The sequence below is a fragment of the Octodon degus genome, unplaced genomic scaffold, assembly GCF_000260255.1.
Source record: "Octodon degus isolate 3935 unplaced genomic scaffold, OctDeg1.0 scaffold00012, whole genome shotgun sequence".
NCBI classification, from domain to species: Eukaryota; Metazoa; Chordata; class Mammalia; order Rodentia; family Octodontidae; genus Octodon; species Octodon degus.
Genome location: NW_004524588.1, coordinates 17,483,503 through 17,503,377, shown reverse-complemented (window position 1 = coordinate 17,503,377; position 19,875 = coordinate 17,483,503). Strand labels below are relative to the sequence as shown.

The 19,875-nt window shown below is 38.9% G+C and overlaps 1 protein-coding gene across 4 annotated transcripts in view; it reads left to right on the top strand.

The window, feature by feature from the left end:
- The window catches only part of Gria4 (glutamate ionotropic receptor AMPA type subunit 4), a 391,757-nt gene that overhangs the window by 343,271 nt on the left and 28,611 nt on the right, over nt 1-19,875 (top strand). For 3 of the 4 annotated variants that reach the window (XM_023709510.1, XM_004626135.2, XM_004626136.2), the window contains exon 14: nt 4,399-4,646. In XM_023709510.1, coding sequence (XP_023565278.1) covers nt 4,399-4,646 — 248 coding nt within the window. Of the gene's footprint in view, nt 1-4,398; nt 4,647-18,651; nt 18,691-19,875 lie in introns of all 4 variants that reach the window. The other variant, XM_023709511.1, reaches the window with a different exon arrangement.

The following is a 19,875-nucleotide window of genomic DNA, read 5'->3' as shown; positions in this document are numbered from 1 at the left end:
TTATAATTTTCTCACTCATTTTGAAAAGTAAAAGCAACTCCTTAAACCAGTTTGAAATTTTATGTTCTTGAATTTTAGTAAGATGTCCTTTTTTAAAAATGATTTGATTTTAATATACTACAGATGTTTACATGAACCAAATCAAGAAAAAATTGCTCAAAAATTCAGTTGAACACATTCTTGGGCATTGCTTAAAAAAGAAATCAATGAACAATGTTGTTGTCTATAATTTGGCATGTTGTTAGTATATATAATTTTGTCTATAATTTAGAACACTGTTAGTATATAAAACTATGTCTGTATAACTATGTCTAAACTTTTTAAAATATTTGTAGATATTTCTAAAATTCTGTCATGACAGCAGATGTTATTAACAATATTCTCCAAATATATTCAATTTACCAAAATTTTAACACTTTAACTTAGTGAGCATATCCTCGTCTGCACGCTTAATAGAAACATAATACTGTAATCCATTCTAACGTAATTTCAGTACACAGCTGAACATCTGTTTCTTTGAAATTGCTTCCACCCAAAAATAAATAGGCAAAACTTACTGATTTTTACCTAGAAATCATTCTGTGGATGCGTCTAAATACAAAGCAAGATTTCACTCTCACTTGCGTTTCTCTGAAAAGTGATGACTGTCATGTAATAAAGGAAATATTCTCAAGCTTATCATTCTCCTTATGCGACAAAGAGAAAAAGACAGGTCATGTCAGCTGCCTAAAAACGGTTCAGAAATAACTCACCATGAAGCTCTTTGGCATGAAGCACAATAAGTATTTCTAAACTTTAGAAAGCTTTTGAAAAGTTCCTCAAATTCGCAAAGCTGGCAAGGCAGAGAAGACATTGATAAGAAATATGATGCAAGCTGCTTCCTAAGTTTAAAGTCTGGGGCCAGCCAAATAGCTCAGCAGATGAAATCACCTGCATAGGCAGACTCAGTGGCCGGGAGTTCGATCCCCAGCCTGCTGTGCTGTCCTCGCTCCTGGCACACGCTGAGATGGTGACTGAGACTGGGCCTGGTGGCGCGCGCCTGTAATCCCAGCACTTGGGAGGCTGTAACCAGGAAGATCACTATGAGTCCAGTCTATGCAGTGAGACCCTGTAGACCCTGTCCTAAATACAAAAAAATAATAATAATAAATAAAATAAAATATATTTAGAGTCTTCCGTACAAACTCTACGAGCACCAGGCATTGTTTCCTTTCTCGCCATTCAACTTCAGTTTTCAAATTGGGAGATTTTTGTAAGTAAAGGTGTTTATTGTTGCAGAACCCTCTGAGCCCCAGTAAGACAAGCGTGTGATTTCCCCTGGCAGCGTATTTGTAGGAATGCGTACATTTGGGTTTTCTGATACAAATCTCATTCATTTCCTGCCTGATTTCCCTCTCTCCTTTCCCATACGCGATGACCTGGTTTAAATAAACCATTTGTCTGATGGGCTGATGAATCATAACATGAAGGGTATTTTTGTGCCTGTCAAACATGTTTTCTCGGAGGGGCGCAGTGGTGGCACATCTGTCAGCTCCACTAGGCTGCCTCAGGCAGTGACCTGTACTCAATACTTCAAGAAATGTCGCAGTTATAAAGAAATGAAGAAATAAGTCGCCCATCGGGGGAAGTTGCATCTGGATTCAGCTGTGCGGTGGTTTTGCCCCATTATGAAACTGGATACGCTTCACGTTCTGCGTGCCTCGTTAAGCACAAACGCCGCTGTCATTTAAGGAATGTCTGTACTGGCCACTTAATGACAGCCTCCCTGCCTAGGAACTTTGTCGTCATACACCTGACTCAAACACCCTGATTTTCATTTCAGTGCAGATTTTATCTTGCGCCTGTTCCAGCCATCAGTGAAATAGCTGATGCATAACAGAGGTGGATTACCATCTCAAGGGTTAGCATATTACGAATAACACACTGATGAGCTCTCTAGAACAGAGTTCTGGTCTTGCTGCCTGAGCGGTGACACCCAAAGCAGAACTCACCTGGAAGCAATGGAAACATTAACTAAAATGTGTGCTATTTAGTTGTGGTTTCTTTTTAAAGCAGGTATAGGAGAATACTTCATTTTTTGAGAAATTGAAAGAGTAGCACAGTTTTTAAACTCCAAGAAATGTTTTAAATAATAAAATAATGTTTTAAATTAGCATTTTCTGACCTCCAAGTTTCATGATAAATGTGACACAAATAGTTCAGAGGCTAATTTTCAAACTGCAAAAAATTATGACTTTTATTATCTTTGCTTGTTTCCTAGAGCATCTTTACTTCTCTCACTTGATTTTTCCATACATACTGTACTACAGTTGAAAGCTTTAGGGCCTTAAGAAGGCCTTTGTCATTGTGTTTATGAGCTCTCTGGGTCTGCAGAAGCTGCCACCTTATAGCCAGTCTTATGACATGTACGGACTGATCCGCCCGTTTACAGACTCCCAAGAGCTGGGATTACAGGCTCACGCCATCACACGCAGGCTCAATTGCTGTCGCAGCGCACCCCGGAGGCGCAACCAGCATGGCAGGGCTGAGGATCGAACCCCTAGCCCCTGTGCCTGCCTGCAGGCGCTTTAATCCGCTGAGATATTTGGCTGGCCCTAGCCAGTCTTAATGAAGTGTAGATAATTGCTTGCCTCACCGCAGCAAGCACTGTCTCGCGGGCTTGCACAGGAAATACAGAAATGGCTTTCAGCCCTCCCCCTCTTGACACCCTCCGAGCCTTCCCCAAGTGTAAGTGGCCCCATCCGGGTTGCATTGTATCCCTTGAAAGTAGAATTGGAATTTGCAAACGTTAACATGTGGACAAACCAAGCTGATTTTTTTTCCCTCAAAGAAATGATTTTGTCTTTCTTCTATTGTCCACTGACATTCAGTTCCACAGTTTCTGTTGTACCTAAGGCCTCCTCCTGAATTTAGCATAACTATTATATGGATTTCTCCATCTTTTGCCTTTTAAAAAGACTGAATCAATTATTTTGTGTTTGATTCACTATATATACAATTCAATATAGTTAAACAAATATACTTATTTTCCTCGCATTGATACTGTAATATAGAAATGGAGTTTTGTTTTTGTTTTTTTCATTTATGTATTAGGTACAGGGTCTCACTACACAGCTTGAACTCATAGGGATCCTCCTCTTTTCAGCCTCCCCAGCGCTGGGCTTACACACTTGTGACACCAAGCCTGGACTCAGTCACCAGCTCGGTGCGCCCTAGGGGCAGGGCTGGCACAGCATGCAGGACCGGAGATCAAACCCTGGTCCCTGAGCTTGCCAAAGCAAGCACTTGGTCTGCTGAGCTATCTTACTGGCCTAGAAATGGGCTCTTAAATATCATCAAAGGCCTACAAATACTAAGCTGTAAAAATACTTTTTTCCATTTGTGGTGTTAGTTTTGATGTACCTATTCTTTTAGTACTTACATTGATTTTTTTTTTCTGCTTTCTACATATTATACATAGTAAAATCTATAATACATGTGGGACCTTATACCTTTTGGGATGAAACTCTCAAGTTATAAATATATAATAAGTGATTATATGTCTAAAAGATTTATTAACACTTACCTGAGTTCAATATCATCACAATTGATACATGAGAAAACTCTTCAATCATATGATCCACAGTGTTACTATCTTGGAGAAGTCATTGCATAAAGAATTGATTTTTCTGGAATGGAACTCTGCTTTTATTTAATTTTTTAAAAAGAAACATGAGGAGGATTTGTCAGAGGTAGATGTAGGGTTACACTCCAGGCTGGAGTGGAGCTGCTCTGAGAGGAGGCACCGTAATTCTGCTTTTAGATTGGATGAAGGGGCCCTAACCATGCGGCCTCCCTCGTGGAGCCTGTGGCCACAATTCTGAGCCCTTCCTTTGTCTGGGGAGCGTGTAAAATCTTCACAACAGAACTTTTGCAATTAAAGCTGAATTGAACCTGGTGTTAGCATACAGTCTCCTACTATGAAGATCTCTGTAGCCAGAAGTAACCTAAACACACACACATATATTCATCACATATGTGTTATGAGATACATTTCAAGATATCAGATCACTTACATTTCAAGTGTTCATAGCATTAAAACATTTCATAAGACAATAATTCTGTATTTTATCATTGGTTTTTAAATTAAGCAGGTGACTGTGCTAATTCTCATTGCAAGAGGCCCAGGCTTCTTTAAATATCTGCCATTTCAATGATTTTCTTAGACATTTTTAAAAAGACAGCTTTTCCGTTATTAAAAAAAAATAACGTTGGGTTATTATTGTGTTATTATAGGACAAGCGAGAATTAGAGGGCAGTGGAAAGATAGTAAAAGCCTTTCTCCTCCTCTTGATCCAGTCCATATTAACACGCTGTTCTCTTTTTCCCTGTATTGAATTTTATTTTCATTTCCTCCAGAGATCAAAAATAGCAGTGTATGAAAAGATGTGGACCTACATGCGATCGGCAGAGCCATCAGTGTTCACTAGGACGACCGCCGAGGGCGTAGCTCGCGTCCGCAAGTCCAAGGGCAAATTTGCTTTTCTTCTGGAGTCCACTATGAATGAGTACATTGAGCAGCGCAAGCCGTGCGACACGATGAAAGTGGGAGGAAATCTGGATTCGAAAGGCTATGGAGTAGCAACGCCCAAGGGTTCCTCATTAAGGTGGGTGGAATAGTATAACAATCTAACATGTGTTGTTATAGTATTCCACCTTCCCTGATGTCCCCGAGAGAATTATTTTCTTTTGTGTGTGAACATGGTATGTTTGTTTGTTTGCTTGTTTTCTTTTTATCCATTTCATACTTTTTGGTCAACAATCAGGTAATTTCTTTAAATTTTGAAGTAATCATAGTTGATATAAATCTTTGAAGGCCATATAAAAACCAAACTGGTTGAACACTAGCTGCTTCCAGCAGGCCTAAAATATGGGTAGCGCATGCTTGAATCGCTTATCAGTTTTTTCTGACCACCAACATCTACGCTGTCTTTGTGTTAGTGATAATTCTATATTTTATCATTATTTTTTAATTATGCCTGGCTGCTAGTTTCTGAGTAAGAGGAGATCAACTTCTTCTAAGCAAACCACTTTGTTTTCCATTTCAATGTTTTATTTGCTCTGGCGTCATCCTGTTTTAGAATATCTAGAGGCAGTACTGCATCAACTTTGCAATCACTTCTGTTGGTAAAGTATCCACAGTCCGAGCAGAAGACGGGCGCTAGTTTTATAGTCCTTACTCAGACTACACTCCTGCCTGTTTCGAAGGGAGTGTGGTGTAAGTAAGACCTGTAAAATTAGATCCAGGACAATTCAAGTATGCCTTCAAATAGATTCTGAAATATGGTTTATAAGTGAAACACTCCATGTTGGTTTCAAAGTGAGACTTTCATTCTTATGGAAATATTGGTTAAATCTGCCCTTTTCATCCTCTTGGTTCTGGACATAGAAAATGCATATGTTTGTGTCCAGGAGGCAGAATTTCCTATTTTCCTTAAGCAATAAAGGCTGCTGGTGAATGGATGGGACCAGAGCCCATCGCAAGTGGTGACTGACAGCTAAGCCTGGTCTCAGAGCTGCTGCTAGGAGAGGTGCACACAAAGCACAGACTCCCGAGGAAATCAGAATCTTTGCTAAAGGACTTAAGCAAGAACCTGGTCTTGAAAAATGATCTCTCTGGTAAGCCACTGAACAGTGAAGGTAATGAGACTTGTGTTATTTTCCAGAATGAAAGGAAGCAAGATACGTATCACGTGATTGTCTTCATTGCTTTAAAAAGGGAACTGAGATGGGATTTGAGATGTGTGTTGGGTGGGGGAAGGATGAAGAGCTATAGAGACACAAACACTGGTATGGAAAGGGTTGTGTTAAAGCAATGTGCATTTGTAAGCAGTGCTGTGATGACTAGGGGGGCTTTACAGTATGCTGTAAAACAGACAATTTTAAAAAGAGATTGGGAGAACTAGCTAGTAAAGTCTAGATGACCGTGGACTTCAACAATCCTAGTCTGATTTGTTAGAACTCACATCCCATAAAAAAGTGAAGAAATGTGGGGCGAGAAATCCAAACTAATACACTAGACATAAGAGAATTTGATCCCAAAAGATTTTTATCATTCAGGGTCTGGGGAGATGGCTCAGTGGAATAAGTGCTTCTCTGGCGAGCACAAGGGCCTGAGTTCAATCCCCAGTTCGACAAAAAAAAAAAAAAAAAAAAAAAAAACAAAAAAACAAAAAAAACCGATTTTTATCATTCAAAAACTTGAACTGGGCCAGGGAAACAGCTAAGTGGTGTAAGTGCCTGCCTGGCAAGGGCAAGGTCCCGAGTTCGATCCCCAGTACCACGAAAGAAAGAAAGAAAGAAAGAAAGAAAGAAAGAAAGAAAGAAAGAAAGAAAGAAAGGAAGGAAAGAAAGAGAAAGAAAGAAAGAACCATGCACAGAAAAACCTTAATAAAAAAAAGAAAAGAAAGAAAAATTTTGAAAAACAAAAACTGAAACTGATGCATCAAGATATCCAGTTCTTATCCTTTGCACAATACAGTAATGAAAACTACAAAATTCCACTGAGATCAGTTAGCAAATAAATTTCTGTTGAAGTAGTAGTTAGCAGAGTACCTTCATGCAAATAATTTAAGTGAAATAGGAGTAGAAGCAATGATGGCCGATACGGAGATCCGTGTTCAGTCTATTGATTACATTCACTGGATGTCTCTCTTGCCCTTAATTAATTCTCTGTGGATGTAGCTGCCTTGTCCTCTGTCTTGTGTCTACAGATAAAGTCAAGCTCCAGAAACTGAATTTGGCCTAAGATATGAGTACATCTGACTCCCATTGATGGCAAGAGAGTTGCTCTTAAATGTGCCACTTTGTCAAATCCACACTACAGGGATTGTTTGGGGAGATGCTGAAGGGCTTCATCTGTCTAGCACTGTATAATAATCAGCCATTGGCTTCCCCCTCTTTTCCTGTCCTTCTCTGTATCTTGTTAATGAGGCAATTGTTAAACTCAGCTTCCTGGAAAGAGTTTGTTTATGTACTTTGTTTTGTATATACCACAGTTTCCTGCACAAGCTGGCCCCTGCATGCCAAAACCACAGTATTTTGTACTGTTTTCTGGGCCCATTCAAAGGACACTGCAGGCTCACTGGCATACACCTTCCCTCCGTCTCCTCACTCCCCCAGTCCCAGCCATTTAAGCATGAGGTTCATTCGATTACATGCTCTTTCTTATCATCCTAGGAATCTTGTTCAAAAGAGACCAGCTAATATGTACAAGAACGTATAGACAACTTCTGCATAAATTTTGCAATTTAGAGAAGCCAGTTCAAGAATTAACAGAACAAGTTCATTCTGTTCATTGGAGTGAGACACAGAGAGCATAGCCATAGGAAGGTTTTTTGTTTGTTTGTTTGTTTATTTACAGGGACTACAGGGGCTCACTACACAAATCACACTTGTAGTGATCCTCCTGTTTTCAGCCTCCCAAGTGCTGGGACTATAGGCACATGCCACCAGCCCCAGTCTCAGCACACCCAGGGGGCACGGCTGGCATAGCAAGCCAGGGATTGAACCCCAGTCCCTGAGCCTTGAGTATCTTTGAAACCTGTCTTGATTTGGGTCACTAGAGACTTAAATCTGTTTTCCTGTAAGATTTTTTCCTAACCAGCTCTTTAGGTTAATTGCTCTAGATGTGGTAAGAGACATCAATTTCATTGTCATCAACTATACCTTTCTCACAAACACTGCGGTTTAGAGTCTTTAAGCAGTGAGAGAGTTTAAGAAACAGAAAACAGCCATCTTTCCTTCTATGCAAGCTTCACCACAGAATGCTGGCAAATGAGCAGCAATGTTCCTTTGATCAAGAGAGTTCTAAATTTTCAAGTCTTGCTGTTCATTGAAAATGCCTCAATAAATGTTGCAGTAAACAGGCAAAGTACGGTATATAATTAGGGTGGAAGCACAGAACTTTATTACAAACTTCAAAACAATCGCAGTCAGGATTATCACAGAGAATGCATCTGTGATGAGGCTTAAAAACATAGCACAATGGTAACGAATGGTCCACACTTCTGTAGTAAAGAGTGATACTGAGATATTTACAGTGCAGAGACTGTGTGGGACTAGTGTTGGCTGGATAGACATGTGCCTGAAATTTTAGCACCATTGGGCTCTAAGTTATACATGGCCAATAACAATGCCCAGAAGTTATTGGTGTATTGTACTTCTACATAGATTTTTTCCGATGTTGAGATGAAAGAATAATGCAAAATGTGTGGATCTTTTTATTTCTCCTGAGGTTTCTTTCCATGGGCACAATGCTATATATACGTCTGTCAATACTATGGCTTCTGCCTCATCCCATTTTCTTTTTCTTTTCTTTCTTTCTTTCTTTCTTTTTTTTTTTTGTCAGAACCAGGGATTGAACTCAGGCCCTTGCACTTGCCAGGGAAGCACTTATTCCACTGAGCCATCTCCCCAGCCCCATCACCCCATTTTTATTGCCCTTAACAATCCCAAACAGTTCTAAAAGATTTTTCCTAACTGATAAATTTGTAAATTTGCTTTTAAAACATATACTTCAGATGGCATTATAATGAAATATAAAGTTCAGATGAGAGGAGGAGTATTATGACTTTACTTTTAATACTATCAAACACTATCAGCCTCATTACATCAATTTACAATAGTAGATAGACTATACACATGTTAGTTTTTATAAAGTTATATATTTTACTACTAAAATAAGATGGATGCTACTATATTTTATGCCCTACTAATTATTATTCTATCGACATTACAGTGCAATAAATAAACCTACTAGAAGTTGTTTAGAATGAATAATTTGGCTAATATAGATTGTCCAGTATTTTAGATGGGAAGATTACTTGTAAAATAGGGATAGTATTTGACATCTGTGAATACCTTCAAGAGACAAAGCAGTGGGTTTCATCTGAGAACATATCCTGGCTCTTTTGAGGTCTGAATGTTTTATATCTTTATTATTCACCATGGTAATTCCCATGCAAACTGCCTTTCTGAAAGTTGTTTGAGGGACCTGCTGAAAGAAGACAAATATTATCGCCCAAAAAGGCTCCAAAGGAGAGTAGTGGCAGTAGAATTTTCCCAGCGGTGAGCTCTGGAGAAAAGGAGCTTCAGTTGTTCTTGACATCCCTCTTACAGAACCCATGCCCCAGGAACTGACCTTTTGGAACCAGAGCCATCGTGGTTCTTTCATGACAAGCAACTCAGAGCCTCACAGTGATAGAGTCGGGGGCTGGGGGCAGGTCATCAGGAAAGGGAAGTCAAATGCTATGTTGCTCAGCAGACTGTTCTTTCAGTACTGAGCAAAACCACTGGCCTCCCAGACAGCCCACATTGACATCTGTTTCAGGATGAGTAGAGTTCTCCATAAGCCAAATTTTACTTCTTCCATTTTGGATATTTGCTACAGTAGAAATATTAAAATTTCTATTCAAGTTCATGTATGAATAGTGTAGTGCCCTGAAGGGCCATTTTGCCATGTGCAACTTGTGCACTGAGTCATAAGTTTGGGTGTACTTTTAAGTTTTAGATAAAAGGAATTTGAGGGCCGGAGAATAGCTCAGGGGACTGAGAGCATGCTTAGGCAAGCACAGGGACCAGGATTCAATCCTGGCACTACATGCTATCCTTGCTCCACCCCAGGGCACACTGAGCCAGTCACCAAATCCAGGCATGGTGTCACACCTGTAATCCCAGCGCAGGGGAGGCTGAAAGCAGGAGGATTACTAGGAGTCCAAGCTGCATAGTGAGACCCTGCAATAAATACATGAAAGGAGAGAAGGAAGGAAGGAAGGAAGGAAGGAAGGAAGGAAGGAAGGAAGGAAGGAAGAAAGGAAGGAAGAAAGAAGAAAGAATTTATTAGACATTGTATGTGAGAATAAAGATACATAAGCCATGTTCAAAAAATTAGAAGCAAGTCAAATTTCATTACTTAATGTAGACACTAAAAGAATTAAAAGTGCAGAAACATGAGGCTAGTAATAAGCATTACTTGACCTCAAATGAACTTTTATGTCTTCCATAAATGAGTTACAGTAAATCTGTACATAATTTTTATTATATTAATCATTAGGGAAAGAAACGTTTATGATTATCTTCCATTTTTCTATTAAAAGATGCCATGTAGCCAGGTGTAGTGGCTCACAATGGTAATCCCAGCATTTGAGAGGCTGAGGCAGGAGGATCACCACAAATTCAAGGTCAGCTTTGGCTGTATAGTGAGTTTGAAGCCATTCTGAACTACACAATGAAAGCCTACACAAGAATAAATAAATGAAAGTAAAGCTGTCGCAGATAATTATGCGTTCCCATTATAGTTTGAATGTAATCTACCAGACTAGAGATTACAAGCATCTTCACCTACACATACACAAATGCACACAAATCCCCTTGTGGTGCTATGTGTCACCTGCTACCCAGTGGTGACTAGAGATGATGTGTAATGATCACCAACTATTTCCAGTCACACACCGAGCTGTCACATGGTGAAGATCCCAAAATAATATGGGTCCCAGGGAACAGTAATTGTACAATATAATCTGTATACTATTCTTCTTTTCTTTCTGGATTTTGAGTGCAATAAGAAGCATAAATCTTTAAATAGCATCTGAAATTCCAAGTTTTTAATCCAATTGTTTCCAGTAATTTTTTATGATAAAACTTATAGGTCACACAAAGAGAAAACAAATACTGCTTTTTTTTCTGCATGGTTCTACTACTTGTCAGGCATTAAATATACATTTTTGCCTTTTCTCCCCCCCAAATAATGGTGAAATAATTTTCCTTCAAACATTTGATGAATAACTCAGTAAATGGCTGCTGGATCCCAAGTGGGAACTTCAGGTAGTTTTTAAGTTGTCCACTTTGGGGGTGCTTTGCCAGTCCCAAGTAGACATCAGGTTGAAAAGCTTCTCAATTCAATATTAGCCTTTTGCCCTTTACAATACTCCAATCACAAGCTGTATTTTAGTAACTTCACTGAGATAATGGGAAATTGGTGGCCGTTTCAGTTTCTACCACTGTACAAAGGATAAATTTAAGAAGATATAGCTGCTACCAGAAGCTTAGCAGTTTATTTAAGCCTTCACCAATTGATACAATGAGGAATCTAAGACTAGATCCCAATTCTGATAGGCTAAGGGAAGCCAGAATTCCAATCCGTTGCTCTTTTGATCCATCCAGTTGCTTCAAAGACAAGTCCTGTAAAATATGAATAATACCCAAAAAAGAGTATATGTACCCCATACAATTCAAGTTAATTGTCTGACAACACAACTCACATGAGTACAGAACTTATGGCAGCTAAGTGTGGTGTCTTTGAACTGCCCAGGCCAAATGTTTAAAAACATAAAAGTGCATCTGAGACCAAAGCTCATAATGGGATCTATAATAAATGCACCGAAGATCTCCGGGTAAATTTATCCCTACACTTGCAGCACATTCAAGTATTCTGACGAGGAACCATGTCAGTCCCAAAATGCATCACACATCTTTACGGATCATTCCACTTCAGGGAAAGGTCTCCAGCCACAATAGCCCCCATCTAGCGGTTAAAATGAAGCATGGACAGGGCAAAGTAAGTGTGTAGGATCCACTTTTTGGTAGTGGTGGATGGGAGCCCAGATAAGAGTTCTCTGGAATGCAACCCATGAAACAATGAACTAGGGAGGACCTCCCGATGCTAAGGTCTAGAGACACGCAACTAAGACACCCTAATAGGAGAATAAGCAAGTGAAAGCAAAATGTCAGAAAAGACCTCCTCACAAAAAGATAGGACTTCCAGAGCCAGTATGGGAAAGAAATTTATATTGAATTTGGAATCCTAGAGCCATGATTTCATGGAATCCTGAGATTCCAGGACACCTGGAATCCTTGAACCAGGAAAAGAGGGAAAGCAGTACGTGTTAGGGTGCCCGGAGCAGCTCTTTTATACCGAGCTATTACCGAGTGTGTGGGTGAGTTGCTCACCCTTAGAGCTTAGCTTCAGAACAAACATCTTGCACCAGAGAAATTATCCTCATGAAACTCAGCATCCACAAGGTCACCTGGCAAGAATGAATTGACGCAGTGTGCAGGCGAGGAAGTTCTGTGCTCCCATAACAGGAAAGAACACTAGGCCTAACGTAACGTCACCAAGAGGAGTGATTTAGGTCAAAGGCAAGGCCCTGCTGTGTGCAAGGGTTTGGGGTGCCTGCTCATTGTGATGCAATATGCTTCAGTAGTTTTCCTTTGCCATTGAATTCACCTCCATTGCCTCACACCAAGCAGTCTCTGAAAAAAAAAAAAAAAGATTTAAATTCTCAAAGAAAAAGTTTTTGTTCCTGTGGTGCATAATGGTAGCTTCTATCATATTACCAAGCCATGCTTGAAGGGCTGGGGAGATAGCTCAGTAGAATAAGTGTTTGCTTGGCAAGCAAAAGGTCCTGTGTTCAAATCCCAGTACTGGAAAAAAAGAAGCCATGCTTGAAGTCCTTTTAAGAAGCCATGCTTGAAGTCCTGACACATTTATTTGTGCAATGGCTAAATAAATGTGTCAGGTTACTTTTCTCCACTATAGGACCTCCTAGTCTAGGATTATAACTTCTATAGCTAGTGAATGCTAGTTAACAGTTATAAACTTGTCTGTGTTTGCATTAGAAGGCCCATTAATTTAGCCTCAGAACAGCAGCAAAGATCAAGTGACAAGTTCTGAGTGGTTCTTGGGACTTGCCTTCCTACTCGAAGAGGACAGCCTAGGAACCTCAGCCCAGGCTGCGCAGGAAGATCGTAACTTCCACAACTCACACAACTCTACAGCTTGGCAAGAAGAAAGACATTGTAATCATGCCGCAGTAGATTTCTTCCTCTCCCTACCTCAGGCCACTCATAGATAAGCATAGCGATAGGCCAGGCAAGGACTGAAAGAAGTTAGTAAAAAGTATTTGCAGTAGTTAGATACATGAACAGTACTTCACACACACACACACACACACACACACACACACACTCATACTCATACTCATACTCATACTCATACAGATGGCTTTGGGGGAGGGATGGTGAGTCATGTCTATCCTGAACCTTCAAAATTCCTAGAGTAAAGCACTCAACAGCTCACTTTATTCTGAACATCATCTACTCTTCAGTAGAATTCTATTTCATATCATTTTAATGAAGTTTTAGGTTAATGATCAATACCTACTTAGCAGATCATAAAAAATAATGGGGTTTTTTCACAAATTAAAATAGTGGGAAGAGTCACTGACCAGAGCCCCTACAGGAAGAGCCACTGTTTTGTATTTAGATCTCTTGCTGTGTGACTCACTTCCCCATTTGATCCATATTTGATCAACATTACTTGAGCACTTATCCTTGTAATCTCATTGATGAACCATAGTTTTGTCCCACCTCCTGTGTGAGTTCCCGTTTCCTGCCTTAGACCCACCTCACCTCATGGCTGAGTTCCCGTTTCCTGCCTTAGACCCACCTCACCTCATGGCTGAGTTCCCGTTTCCTGCCTTAGACCCACCTCACCTCCTGTGTGAGTTCCCGTTTCCTGCCTTAGACGCACCTCACCTCACGGTTTTGCTTTGTAGAAATCCCTAGAAAAAGCAGTGTCCTTGGCAACCCACTTGGGTTCCCTTCTGTCCCTCACTCAGAAGCTTTTTTTCTCAATAAATAAATTTTGTTCTTAATTTAAAAAATAGAATATATCCTTTTTTTTCAGCATAGAACTCACAGGAAAGCCATTCATTCACAACTTTTTAGACATTACCTTTTGCTTCTTGCGATAGTATCAGCCAAGATGGGGCTAGATTAATAATCCATACTTATTTATGAAAAGAAGACCAAATCCTTTGACAGTCATTTAGAATGAGCTAGAAAATAGTAATGACTGGTTTAGAATTATATTCCACTATGATTTCACTGGGAATAAGAAACTGTGGCTCATGTATTTCAAGGCTTATTCCCCCAACAAAAATGCAGCCCTATAGTTCTGTTTTTCAGGATGAAATTACTTCTGAGCTAACTTTGCCACAAATATCCAGTATCATTCACATTTGGCTACAGTTAAGCAGCAAATCCCTGTTCAACTCTACAAAATACCTAGCCATGGCTTTGAGCCTTATTAGAAACAGATGTTGGGGCCGGGGAGATGGCTCAGTGGAATAAGCGCTTCCCTGGCAAGTGCAAGGGCCTGAGTTCAATTCCTCGTTCCACAAAAAAAAGAAAAAAAAAAGAAAAAAAAACAGATGTTATATTGATTTTAATACCATTTTAAATAATAATCATAGAAATAAAAGTTACAAATAGCATCAACACATTATCATCCTTAATATCAGAAGTCTTATGATTGAAAATAGTTTATTTTAAAGGAATAGAATCTATGCCTTCCGAAAATCTAAAATCCACTGTTAAGTAATATACGTACACTGAAATAAACTTCCAAAAAGTATCTGAAGCCATTTCAGCATATTCCTTTAATATCACCATTCAACAATAAAGAAACTTTGCCGGGCGTGGTGGTGCACTCCTGTAATCTCAGCACGAGGGAGGCTGAGACAGGAGAATCACTGTGAGTTTGAGACCAGCCTGGGCTAAAAAGTAAGCTCAAGGCCAGTCTGTACTACATGGGAGACCCTGTCTCAAAAAGACAATAAATCAATGAATAAATAAATATTAAATAAATACGTATATATTAAAGGCACAAAGATGCGAAGTCCATTTTTCAAGGTGTCCTCTAGGGAGACATTGGAGAACTCTGTGAGTTTAAAATACCACTGCTCATACAAAGGTATATGCTATTTTGCTGGACTGAACTAGGTATTATTTCATTTCTGTGTAATTCTGAGATAGTTAGAAATGTTAAAAATTCAATGTATTCTCTAAGTACTAGATATCTGAAGGCTAACGAATTGCAATTAAACTGGAGTCAAACAAATGTGACACAAACAGTTCCTCATTTTCAAAGGGAAAAAAAGAATACTATATATGTTCTCTCGTTTCATCCCTCACAGAGGATGCAGTACTGGTCAGGAGCTCCTTCCTGGGTCTCTATTACACTTGAATCCTGGTGATGACAGTGCTTGGTGCTGAGAGAGCTGCAGCCTCTGAATGTCCCTTGTTGAAGTGGTAGCAGAGCCAGTTCTCATTAGTAATGGAGGAAAGACCCAGCTCTCACTTTCCCTTTTGCCAAGGTTTCACAAGTAAAACACACACTCATGTCACACTTGCACACACACACACACACACACACACACACACACATGATCGCACACACACCCTCAAAGTAGTATCAGCAAAGACACCTGATTTATATCATTAGTGCTACTAACAGAAAAAATATATATTTTTTAGCAAAAGCATAAAGAAAAACTTAAAAGAATGCAGGTAGCCAGCATCTTAAGACACTATCCTCACCTTCGCCTTATCTTGGACACTAATAGGTGGACAGAAGTAAACAGTGTCCAAAGAAAGCTGACTTCAGATTGTCTCCCGAATAAGAAGAAAAGGGAATAGGTTGGAAAGTTAAATGATAGTATTGAACAAGCTGGAAAAGCAGTTACCATATCAGTTAATTTGGTCACTTACATTGTTAGTTTGTTCACCTAAAAATGATAGTGTTTCAGCTTGGCTCACATAGGACACCAAAAATTACTCAGCAGTGTATTTAATATCAAGCACTAGTGCTAATGCCGACATTACAACTCTGAAGCTACTTCCACATGTAGTTTTCACTGTAACCCCCTTGCAGTGTCATTTTATTCCAGGGAAGTCAATAACCCAGAGATGTTAAGTGACTTGCCCGTAGTCCCACAGCTGAATTAGAACTGACATCTTCTGATTCTCTCCAGTGCTCTTATGGGAAACAAATCCCCACAAAAAGGATTTTTAAAATACAAATACAGTTTCCTTTGAAAACTTGAATAACAGTTTCTGTAATTCTTTCAAGCTAATATTTGATATTTCCAGATATGTTGAAAATATCACCATAAAGTTCAAGCTCCCATCATTTTAAATTCATTTTTAATGACTATATACTTTATGCTGAGTTGAAGAAATGACACAAAAGTCGATATCAAGTTAGTGCAATGAATAGTCTTACAACAATTAAAACCGGTTGGCTCTCCCAAAGAGGAAATTAGCTTGTCCTTCCCAATACTGGACTTGTTCAAGTAAAAGTAAAAGAAATTCCCACATCATTCTGAGAGATGAGTATGGGGATACCTGTATCCCCTTCCTGCTTCAAGACTCTCAGATTCTGCTCCATACCCTGGAATATATTTAGCAAAAGTACCTAAAAATTCTTTTACATCTCTTTGGAGTTGCCAATACTTAATAACACTGAGGGAAAAATTTGATCTCAAAATATCAATAGAAACTCATCTGGTTTGAGAAGTAAACAAATAACTTTGTCAGTAAGTAGCTGGTTTCATTGCAGTCTCTCTACATTGAGAAATGAAAAGGTTTTTAAGGAAAATATTTCTTTGTAAAAAGTCACAGAACTATAGACACGTACAGGTCTTATACCTCTATAAAGTATACATTTAAAATTATATGTTGACTTCCAACTTTTGACAAGTTTCTCTGAATTATCTGAAAGGAGGCCTTAAACAGCAAAAATGAGTCACATGCGTGTTGAACTTGTTTTGTTCTTTGGGAACAAATTTCTTTTTCCACATTCAGAAGGGACCAAAAAAGTGATTCATGTGATATGATATCCTGTGCTGTTTTGACATAAAATACTTGAGAAGGTGACTTCTAAGGACACTGTAATAACCCTAACAACTTCAGTACTATTTTCTTTTTTACTTTTCTCTTCATCACAAGTTAGTTTTTGCCCTTAAACATAAATTCCGCACAGCGACTATGACTTTACTCAACCCAGGCAGTGTACCCATAGTTCTTACTCATAAATTTCCACATTATTTCTAAATATGAAGTAAATTTCTTCAAAATGGCCATAGAAGAGGCTTCCCTGGATAAAGTACGTGTTTCACAAAGTACAATTTGCTCTTTTTTCCTCCGTGAAGCATAGCTTTATAATTTCCAGTTACATTTGTTTCAGAGAACAAGGGAAATGCTGTATGTTGGGGGATTAGTAGCATTCAGTGGATAAAATCTTGGTTTGTCAAAATGGCTGTTTTTAGCATATTCATTAAAACAATGAATGAAATTATAGTTCCCAAGGAAGAACCCAATGAGAAATATGTATGTAGTAGATGGAGGAGTTTTATTATGTCATGTTTATATGATAAAACTTTAAGGTATAAGAGCAACAGAGATGAGATTTCATTCTGTAATGTATAGTTGTTCCCTGCACATTTTCATACCGGCCATTTATAGTACTGGTGATAGCATCCCTCATTCTGATGTCTCTACAACATACTGGGACATGCTTAGCTTCCCCAGTACATCCATTCTCTCACCTGATGTCATTTTACTTGACAAAGAATTTTAATAAGTTACCCAAAGTTAAATAACAATAGCACATGATCTTGTATAGGTTCAGGCTCATTCTTGGTCTCCACTCTCCTCCATGTCTCACGGAATTCAATCAATTGTCTGGTATTTGATTTTATATGGGAACCAATCACCCACCATCTCTGAAATTATGCCAAAGGGTAACGGAGAGCTACACTCAGCTCATTAGGCAGGAGACCCGAGAGCGAAGAGATAGTTCAAATGAGAAAAGGGCACGTCAGGGACTATATACTGAAAACTAAAGATTTACTAATGACTAATGCCAAGCCTATGTACATGAGTATCTTTTCTAACTTGGCCCTCATGATTGTTTGACGTCAGGGCCATCACCTTCATCTGAAAGCTACTTGCTGCTGCTGGAGCAGTTCGACTACCTGATGAGTGACGGAGGTGACATTGAGGCTTGTTACTATTGAAGTCCCAAATCCACATTTCATTCTCTGTGCTGCCTATTTCTCTTCAATGACACTAGGAATCCTAGTAGCTTGACATGCATTAAAAATAAAATCCCATCTAATAATCGGCATACTGCCCTGAACTCACCTGAATTTGAAAATTAAGCAAGGTGGGGCCTAGTTAGTACTTGTATGGGAGAAAAAAAATTTTTTTTCTTTAATCTGTAATTCCCTGTTTTGAAAAAATAAAGAAAAGTACATAGTTTCTGGTAATGTCACTTCCCATACTTTTGTCCAAACCCTCACATCTAATTATTGTTTATCACATAGTAAGTACTATCTACACAAATGATGTAGCAACATCAGTTCACTCTTAAAAGCCAAAGCAAGTGGGCTGAAAAGGCAGCTTCCTTCTCCCTGAGGACTCTTGCTGTTTCCTAGGACACAGCCTCCATTATTCACGTCAGCTAAGGAAAATTACCCAAGGGATGCCTTCCCATAAACTCCCAGTCTACACTCATCTTCAACTTATTAGCGCTCTCGGACAAGACAGACTGAAAAGCAGACTTTCCCAGGCTTATACAACTAACATTCATTCCCCTTTGGCTTAATCCTTGAACTAGGGTTTAAATTCAATTCAGTGGAAGTCCCAGTATATCAGACAGTTGGTAGTATCTTGTGAGACCTGAGGAAAGGGTTGGCCAGAACTGAACTTGACTTTAATACAAGACCATGTTCTATTATTGTTTAACTTTGGGTATTTCTCCCCTAGGAGGAGCACAGAGGAGAACTAACCAGCTCCAGGACCAAGGTAAGAGGGGAGTTTTCTTTCAAAAGAATGGGTTCCATCCATTTGAAGGAAACCCCTCCCCCACCTACTTTTAATGCTTTTTCTTTATACATCTATATTTTTTAACCCACCAGCAATAGGAAACCAGCTTGCTACCTGGGCATAATCCACTTACCAATATTATGGCAGGAAAAAAGCAAAACCTTCACACAAGTCATACTGTCATACCAGCTATATGATAATACATCTATGTTTTACATCATCGTTGGATATTAACTTGTACCAGTCTACCATTCAAGCTTAGATATGTTAGCTTTATTTTTGTTATACGTGAAATCTGGATATCTATAGCAAATCAAACCATAACAGATAAGAAGCCACAACATATTAAAACTAAAATCCAAAGTGTTTCTAATAACATATGACTATTAAGAAAAAGTTAATAAAAGAAAATACTGATTTGAGATTGTAGAAGATGGGCCACACAGCTCAGAAGGGACAGCCACTTCCAGATCATGTTCAGCTGTAGTTCCTTGTTATCCCTGCCCTCCAAAGAGAGGGGATCTTACTCAAGTAGATTTTAAATCATTTTAGGATCAAGTATCTGAGGCACTTTTCACTCAAAAAGAAGGAAACTGCCAGGGATATAGCTCAGCAGCTTAAGCACTTGCTTGACAAGCACAAGGTCCTGAGTTCGATCCCTGGTTAAAAGAAAGAAAGAAAGAAAGAAAGAAAGAAAGAAAGAAAGAAAGAAAGAAAGAAAGAAAGAAAGAAAGAGAAACTAGCTTTAGAGAAAAGTAGAGGCTGTATTTGAGTCAGTTCATTTATTCCTGATATATCCAGTCCCAAACTTTAAGATGTCACACATTTGGAATATATGCTTAAGCAATCAACCAGAAAATAAAAAAGAAAAGAATGGTCACAATTTCTGCCAATTGTGTCTGTAGAATTTTATATGCATCAGAATATTATTTATGTGATGAAGATCTACTATATACTTTGAATTCTTATGAAAGATTTCATGGTAATCTCATCCAGGATAAGAATTAGTGTTGGTTCTGTAGTGATTTAGTTCTTCGTAATAACCTGAAATTGAGGGAAAAACAGGTTTTGGAAATTTGTTGCTTAGTACAGTAGAAAGTATTAGTTTGTAGTTGCCCCATTCACAGAAGTGTTCAAGTTGAGAGCTTAAGATATATCTTTTTT